The following is an 8,977-nucleotide window of genomic DNA, read 5'->3' as shown; positions in this document are numbered from 1 at the left end:
ACCAGAGAAAGCCTAAGAGGGCAAATACACATCTTTCATAAGCAAGCCTGTAGAACTATAACTTAAAGCGGAGTTCCGGGCACAAAAACAATATTTTTTTTTTTGTGCCCCTCCACTAGGTAGACCTCACCTGAAAAGGAATTGGATAGTTATTTTTTTTTTGTTTACTTACCTTGTAATTGAAGATCGAAGATACTCACCTCAGAGTACTTCCTCCCTCGGAGCCGCGGCTCACCCCGTCACTTCCTGTCTCGCTATGATTCCTGGGAGCTGAACGTCATAGCTCCCAGGAATCAATGCGACGGCACCGGCCCCGCTCGTCATTTCCGGGCGACGCCGCATTCCCCTGCTAAACAGCTTCTGGGCATGCCCAGAAGCTGTGGAGGAATGCGGCGCCGCACCGGAAGTGACGAGAGGGGCCGGTGCAGGCGCATTCTGGGACAAGAAGACGCGGAAGAAGACACAGAAGAGGACCTGTGGAAACGCTGTGGAAGAAATTTTATAAGTATTTCTTCTAAAAGGTAAGTGCGAACCGGGTCAGATCAGAGGCTAGCCATTGTGGAATGTGCTAGCCCTGACTGTCCCGGGGGTATGTTTAGTAAAAAATGACTTGTGTGCCTGGAACTCCGCTTTAAGATGAATACGGATGTGTGTGTATATACTCAGTCATGACTGGTTCTCTTTATTTACTCTATAAGCAGAAGATAGTTCTGAATAGATTTAGGAACAGGTAGCTCAGTCACTACATTTGCGAGAAGGCGTTCTCCGAGACTATGCCTAACCACTCTCCTCGCCAGAGCTTTCAAAGAGCCAGGTTCTGAACACAGCTTGAGAAGGCGTTGGCACAGTTCAGCATGTCGTGCGACCTCAGGGGGCACACCTCCTTCCCTTCTCATCCGTAGATTTCCACAAGCTCTGTGCAACAGTTCCAGACATTGCTCCTCCCTCTCGCCTCCCAAACCTCTGCCCATCAGAGCTGCGAGCCTCCCGGCAGGGTACATTCCTTTGAGGTTGGTGGTATCAGGCAATGCTCCATAATCTAAGAGCAACCGAACGCTCTCCAGATTGCCTTTCATGACGGCCCAGCTCAGAGGTGTGTCCTGATTATAGTCTATGGCGTTCACCTTAGCTCCTCCCTCCAAAAGCACCAGAACGCAGCTGTCCATGTTTTTGAAGGCTGCCCAGTGTAAGGGTGTGTCCTGATTGCCATCCAATGCATTGGGGTGGGCGCCATACTCCAGCAGGATCTCCACACACGTTTCATCCTTCTCTGCTGCATAGTGGAGTGCAGTGCGCTGGTAACCATCTTTGGCATTTACCTATAAGAAAGGATAGCTCAGATATGACAATGCACACTCTCCTACAACAAATTACCTTTATGGATATTGGCTCACTAATCTTTAAACATATTTTACAAAATGGCCAGAAAAAAGGGAAGGGACAAAAAACAAATGCTCTTCATTAAGGTTTCATTACAGTCATGAATAGTATCAGAAGTTTAGAAAAACAGCCGATTGCTGCAATCTGTATCACAATTATGATTCAAGCAATTCATAATGCTTAAAGTCAAACTCCAAACTTGAAGCGGGCGGAATGGGGTCACCAGGACCAGAAGACAAAGACAGCAATAAAAACTTGACAAATAATAATGTGTCCTTTCCCCTATAATTTTTGTTGCTGTCCATGTCCCTATTGGAGAGATTTCCTATCTTTCTGACAATGAGGGGGCAATAGAGACACGTACTGTAATTAACAAAAAGCGACTATCTCAAATTTCCTTTGTGAGGGTAGTTGTGGTGGATGGCCGCTGGGGAAGACGGCTGGGTGGGCCGCCCCCTTCTTTCTTTCCCTAAGCTACAGACTTTTTCTCTCTTTTCTCCTTTCTGCTGCCATCTCTAAATGCCTAGTACGAGATATCAACCACCCACTCAGCTGGTGGTTTTCTGGTAGGTTACTTTTTTGCGCCTTAGTGGGTACGTGCTAATTTCTGCTTGAGATTTTTTCCCCTCAACTAGAGAATGGCTGCAATTTATACTCTATTTTTCTACATTATATTCGATGTTAGTGTTACTCTTTCTCTATGTTATGGCCTATGTAAGCTTGCAACTACATGCTACCATTGTTCTGATTTGTCTGTATGTAACACATTCTGCCTGTGTTGCAGACTATTACCTGGTTCTGTAACTGATCAACATATTTGTGCCTTTTATGGTCTTTAACCTTTTTTATGGAAATCTTCAATAAAAATATTGAAACAGAATATCAAAGACATAGAATTATGAACTGATAACTGGGATTTGGAATCACAGTTTGGCTATGCAAACGTACTTTAGTGATGTGTACTCCCTTGGATCTGTAGTGTGCAGCTAGTTGTAGCACTTCAAAAACTACAGCAACAAGGCAGTAGATACTATGATAGCCATATGCAGCTGATGGAACATCATTAGTATAACCGTTTTAAACAGAGAAAATGATTGGTTGCACTGACATTGGCTCCATTCTCCAAAAGCAGCTCTACGCAATCCGCGTCACACACCATACAGGCGCTATGCAGTGGCAACAGCGTGTCATGGGGAATGTTCACATCTGCTCCCTGCGAAAAGAGAAAGACACAAGATATCACTGTTTAGCACCTCGAGAGTCAGTTCTTAAGAAGATACCACTAGCTGCAGTACCCATACAGGTATTGCTAAAAATTAACAAAGATCTCCACTTACAATTTTTGTCTACTTATCAATTAAACTTGGTAAAGGTTACTATAAATGTTATTCACTCCAGTGGTAAGAGGAAAGTGCCAACTCCGATATGCAACAGTATGGTTTCCACCAGCATTTACTCTAAAGCAGGGGTCTCTAATCTTTCTAAACAAAAGGGCCAGTTTACTGTGCTTCAGACTTTGGGGGGGGGGGACCATGGCCAGTAAGAGGAAGCAAGGTCTCATCTTTGGTATTAGAGGAATTATTAGTGCCCCATCATTGGCGTCAGTGGGAGGAATAGTGCCCCATCATTGGCGTCAGTGGGATAAATAGTGCCCCATCATTGGCGTCAGTGGGATAAATAGTGGCCCATTGTCTGAGTCAGTAGGAGGAATAGTGGCCCATTGTCTGAGTCAGTAGGAGGAATAGTGGCCCATTGTCTGAGTCAGTAGGAGGAATAGTGGCCCATTGTCTGAGTCAGTGGGAAGAATAGTGACCCATTGTCTGAGTCAGTGGGAGGATTAGTGCCCCATTGTCTGAGTCAGTGGGAGGAATAGTGCCCCATTGTCTTGAGTCAAAGGGAGGAATAGTGCCCCATTGTCTGAGTCAAAGGGAGGAATAGTGCCCCATTGTCTGAGTCAGTGGGAGGAATTGTGCCCCACTGGTGGTGTCAGTGCAGAAATAATTGGCCCATTGTATTTGTCAGTGGAAGGAAGAGTGTCCCAAGGGCCAGATAAAGGCAAGTAATAGGGCCGCACTACACCCCTGGGCCTCAGTTTGGAGACCACTGCTCTAAAGCAAAAAAAAGAGGACACGCTCTAGGCAAGACAATTGGAACATAAAGAAAATACGTGGTTCAACTGGTCTATGATGTCACCAAGCAGAAAGGATGATTGGTTGTCAGGTAAAGGTGAACAAAGCAAGCTCTATAAAGATGTGGTTTAGTGTGCAGAGCTCAAGTAGTCTGCACACAGCCCGAATCTCAACCCCCCCTCCGAGAGGAACTGGAATGCCGATTACGGGCCAGGTCTTCTCATCCAACATCAGTACATGACCTTACAAATGCTCTTTAGGCTAAATGGGCACAAATTCCCACAGACACACGCCAAAACCTTGTGGAAATCTTTCCCAGAAGAATAAATGCTGTTACAGCCACAAAGGGGGTGCACAATGTCACATTTGTGCAATACATCTGGGTGAATCGGCTATCTATTGGTATCGTTTATAACCTAAAAGATGGCGCCGCTTTTTGTAGGCGGACTAATGCAAATTAATTGAGGCGGATTGGTTGTCCAGTGAGACCGTCCTGTATATAAATCTCCATGACGCGAATGTGATCATATGACCCTTGAGAACGTCAGCTGCTCACTGACGAAACGCGTCGGGACGTCTGATCACATTACGTTACGTTCTACGTCATTTCCGGGCGGAACGCAAGTGCCGGAACGCGGAAGCGGCGTTCCTTGAGACTTCGGCTGTTTGTCACTACCGTCTATCTGATTCTACTACACTGTAAGTGTTATTCTCTTAATAAATTGCTTTAATCTGACATACTTCACCATGGAGTCTTTCTCTGTTTGTGTGATGCATACGAGCCCAGCATCCTGATACAAAGACTCTAAAGAGGACAGTTTATCCCTGGCTGGAGGCATTCAGTGGATCCACCTTAATCCTGTCCTACAAAGGCTCTCACTGTCCCCCTATAACTTGAGGGTCTACCATCTCTAGTAAGAGGTTTGACTCACCGGGTGGTCGGTGTATATGGTGGAGGGGTCTTTATCGTAAGAAGTTCAGATCAGGATCCCTCTGATATTCCAATTTTTGGAGGGTGCTTATTGGACTGTTTTTGGCCCATTAAACATTGCTGTTGGGACTATAATCTGCACAGATAATTTGCACAGTTATTTTGCAAATTTTTGCACTATTTCGATATTGCATTGGTGTATCACTGCATATTTTTTATTTACATATCATTTTTTATCTGATTTGCTAGAAACCACTTATTGTGGCCTAACTATTGTTCACTTTATATGTATACAGTTTTATGGTGACTTGGAGATAGTTTGATTATTCATGCACTGGTAATTTAATCATTCACCATCATTAACTTTATTGGTATAAGTTTAACACAATTAAGGGTTTATTTATGTGCATTATAATTTATTGGAGAGCACGGCCATTATATATTAATATATAATTTTATTCAATGTCACATTTGATTCCATGTTTTTCGTATGGGTTCTCCAACAGGCTTTAATAGGTGTGATGGTCAGGGGACTACAAACTTCTGGCAATATAGCAGCTGTGCAACTCTCACACTGGGAATTCTGCCACAGCACATGAAACTGATAGAGAATACTGCAAAAGAAAGAACGCCATTATTTTTTAAACATGAGCACAAAGCGATCTTCCATGCATTTTGCATGTACAGTAAAAACCAAACAACATTTCCAAACTGGCCTGCAGCAGAACTGTACTGCAACTTGACCTACATCTTCTGAACACCATCTTACATCCAAGGCCTTGCTGTTTTGTTATAGAGAAAAACAAAAGATGGAGCCACATACAGGAGAGAGATTACAGGTACACTTTCCACTGGATGGTGCGATGGTGATGCATTGAAAGTCATTGGTGTACTAAAGGCCACATCTCCATCCAACAAACTCACTGAAATAACTGGTCACCGCTACAGCAAGGTAGCACAGGATTGCTTTTTAACCTCTGCAAGGCTTTCCCCCAATGCCCACCTTCGCAAACTCTATATAGTTTAATAGCCTCTTGCAACAATTAGTCACTGTTAAAAATATATCTTCCAATTTAAGCAGTGCTCACCAAGAAGGTTCCTTCTAAATCTTCACCATCAACCACTTTTAAATGCAATGTGTTCCTGAATGGTGTAGACCTAGCATGAATCTGTAGGATCACATCTTGCTGAAACTCCTCTGGTCTCCACCCTGTCCTGCTACATGCGCCAATCGTGCCGATTCACACTAGGTCACTCAGATTTAGTAAAATGAATGTCTATGCAATTCGCCTCCAGGTCGCCCTGAAGTAGTACAGGACCCTTTTTCTAAGTTGGAGCGACTTGTGTCGCTCCTATTAGAACGGGTCCGGTACTACACAATGGGAGCGTGACGGACCGCGACTTATCAGGCTGACAAGTTCGGTCCAAGTCGGATCAATGTGAATGCGGTCTAAATCAGAACTAATCTTTCCTTCTTATCTCAGACAGGTTATTACACTGGTAGAGGTAGGAAAACTTCTCCTTGCAAAGCGTTTATTGACAAAAGCTGTGTGACATGCACAGAATGTATGCATTTCTAAATTAGCCCCATCACTAAAACTGTACAGTAAATGCCCCCTGCAATGAAAATCACCTCTCCCGCTGCTCATGCCACTAATCTCTACAGCGGAAAGAAAAAGGTTTAATGATGATCATGCCGTATCCAACACTTCTGGGAGCGTCAATTTCCTGTTCAATCAGTGGAAGACACTGGTGATGTAAAGTTTGGGGGATCAGCAAGCGCTGGGGGGGGGGGGTTTAAAAAAAAAAAAACCCTTCAGCCAGCGGTTGTGCCTCAGGACTGCAGAGAACGGATACATGGGCAAAGTGAATATTTAAAAGGCTAGGCTCACCTTTAACCACTTCAATACAGGACACTTTCACCCCCTTCCTGCCCAGGCCAATTTTCAGCTTTCAGCGCTGAACGACAATTGCGCGGTCATGCAAAACTGTACCCAAAAAATTTCTTTTAGTTATTTTCTTCACACAAATAGAGCTTTCGTTTGGTAGTATTTAATCACCCCTCTGTTTTTAATTTTTTGATTAAAAAAAAAAAAAAAAAAAAAAAAGAAGAAGACGACGACCATACATTTTGAAGAAAAAAAAAAAGTTTTAATTTCTGTCAGAAGACTTTGTAAATAAGTAATTTTTCTCCTTCACGGATGTGCGCTGATGGGCTGCACTGATGGGGGTGGCACTAATATGCAGCTCTTTTGAGAAATGATAGGTGGCGCCGATGGGCGGCACTGAAAGGCAGCACTGATTGGCCTCACTGATGGGAACAGACTGGTGTCACTGATGGGCACTGTAGGGGCTGCATTGTAATCAGGGCACTGATGATCAGTGCCCTGATTACCTTTACACGTCTCCCCTGTGAGGAGATGCCGCTGATCGGCTCTCCTTCCTTCACGCTCTGTCAGTGTGAGGCGAGAAGAACCACTAAACGACATCTCCTTGTTTACAAGTGATTGGCAGTGATTGGAAAAAGCCGATCGCATGGGTAAAGAGCCGCGGCTCTTTGCTGAGATTGGGGTCACGCCATCCCAGAACAAGAGCTGCCCTGCTCCGCCATCATTTGTCCACATGGCTGGCAAGAGGCGGTTAAAGTGGAACATTCATCAGAAAATTAAATCCTGCTAGATGACTTCAGGCTGGCCCCTTTTGCAGGTATAGCTATGTAAAACATTAAAAATAAGTGTCTATAAGGGACCACAGCGAGTTACTTCATATGCGGTGGCGCTGTCCCAAACTGTACATTTACTGGGAAAGTGTCGATGACACACTGAACACAGTATTTGGGGTTAGAATTCCTTTAGATCCCAAATGCTGCCTTTTAAATGTCCTGGAAGACAATCACAGACGAACATCCTAGGATAGCGATAGGAAGAGCCTTGTTCCAGGCCCGAAGGCTGTTGCTAGTACAGTGGAAATCGCCCACCCCCCCTACACATAAGTCTTGGATAGCTGCGGTGGGTCAGGCCTTACTTATGGAAAACCACATCTGCAAATGCCGAGGCAGCCCCGGTAAATTTAAAAAGATATGGAAGCTATGGTTAGACGCCCCTGGCCTTAGCCCTCCGGAACTGGTATACCAAGAGTCTTAGGCGACCCGATCAGAGTATGACTTACATTGATTTTGAATATGTCCTGGTGATGATGGTATATTGATAAGAAACTACCTGCTGGGCTGGCGCCAGTTATAAGAGCACATGAATGTTAATATCACACTATATGCCAGTATAAATATAAAATCCCATAGAACTTGCGAGACAATGCAGATGCAATTGTTTTATGAGACACTACTGTTTTGGGATTTGTTATATGATCATTTTAATAAACATTTACCTGATTTAAAAAAAAAAAAAAAAGTGTCTATACTGTTTAAAATCCAGTATTACACTGTCTCACCCCGCTCTGCACATGCTCAGCTGCTCTCCATTTTCGGTACGGTGCCAAACATCAGAGCCACTAGAGGCCGATCTGCTGACAGCCGAAAATTTTACAGCTGCTCATCGGCTCTGGGCTTCAGCAAAATGGCAGCCTCCAGTAAGAAGAAACAGGAACAATGCTGGAGGCAATTTATAGCACACACTCATTTTGGTAGCCTAATTATTAATGTGGAATGTATGTTTCTCGCTATGGGTAAAGTTCCGCTTTAAGAAAATAAAAAAAGGATAACAAATGCACATGGGGAAAAAAATATGCATTTTTTATTTTTTGCACAGAAACTTACAAAGCATTGCACCTGTGATCAGAGGATTGCAAATGCAATGTCAGCCTCCTGCAAACCATTCCTCCAGCTCTCTGCCCGTACCTCTACAGGCTTTCAGGTGGAAAGCTGCAGCAAGTGTCAATAGACTATAAAGTGTGCTGATTATTGCACTTATGTTCTACTGAGAACTACAAGAACATCTGCGGTCTACAGTGGCAGATGGGACTTGTAGTTTATTTGTTTACAGATGCCTGTGGTTGTGTGGGTGGAGCTCTGTACACCCGCGCCAATTTTAAAAGTAACAGCAGCTGCTGGGGGAGGAGAACCCCAGCAAAAGTCACTTTAATACAAACTTCACACGTCACTGGTGATGCTGGTCACTTGTGGACTTTGTCATGGGCCCCTGTTTTTTTTTTTTTTTTTTAATTATTTGTGATGCTTTAAAAATCAAGTTTATGAGTACGCAATGCTTGAGATTGAAGAGAATGATGCGGACCAGGTATTCCAACTTTACTTCTAGAATGCTTGCTCAGGAAAGCCAGGGAATGCTGGTTTCAGAGACAGCCAGGCAGCTAGCATTTTATAGTGGATGACCATAATAGCAGGTTACTTGAACAAGTCTCTCTTTCTACTCACCTTGCGGATCAGAGATTCCACAGTGTCGCCAGGCAACGACCGCACGGAGGAGATGGTACGGATTAACCTCTCCGAGAGAGAGTATTTTCTATGCACCGCTATCATTTTTCTAATACCTGAAATATAAAAGAAAGGAAAAATATATACAAA

At 43.9% G+C, this 8,977-nt stretch overlaps 1 protein-coding gene across 1 annotated transcript in view; it reads right to left on the bottom strand.

The window, feature by feature from the left end:
- Nucleotides 1–661: 661 nt before the first annotated feature.
- The window catches only part of ASB8 (ankyrin repeat and SOCS box containing 8), a 29,224-nt gene continuing 20,908 nt past the window's right edge, over nt 662–8,977 (bottom strand). The window contains exons 2-4 of the mRNA XM_082262081.1: nt 8,828–8,943; nt 2,489–2,593; nt 662–1,319 (exon numbers count right to left, since the gene is read on the bottom strand). Of these exons, the coding sequence (XP_082118207.1) occupies nt 687–1,319; nt 2,489–2,593; nt 8,828–8,943 (854 nt within the window). The 3' untranslated portion in view covers nt 662–686. The remainder of the gene's footprint in view (nt 1,320–2,488; nt 2,594–8,827; nt 8,944–8,977) is intronic.

This window comes from Pelophylax lessonae (genome assembly GCF_965119305.1).
Source record: "Pelophylax lessonae genome assembly, chromosome: 6".
NCBI lineage: Eukaryota > Metazoa > Chordata > Amphibia > Anura > Ranidae > Pelophylax > Pelophylax lessonae.
This window is presented reverse-complemented; position numbering and strand designations above follow the sequence as displayed.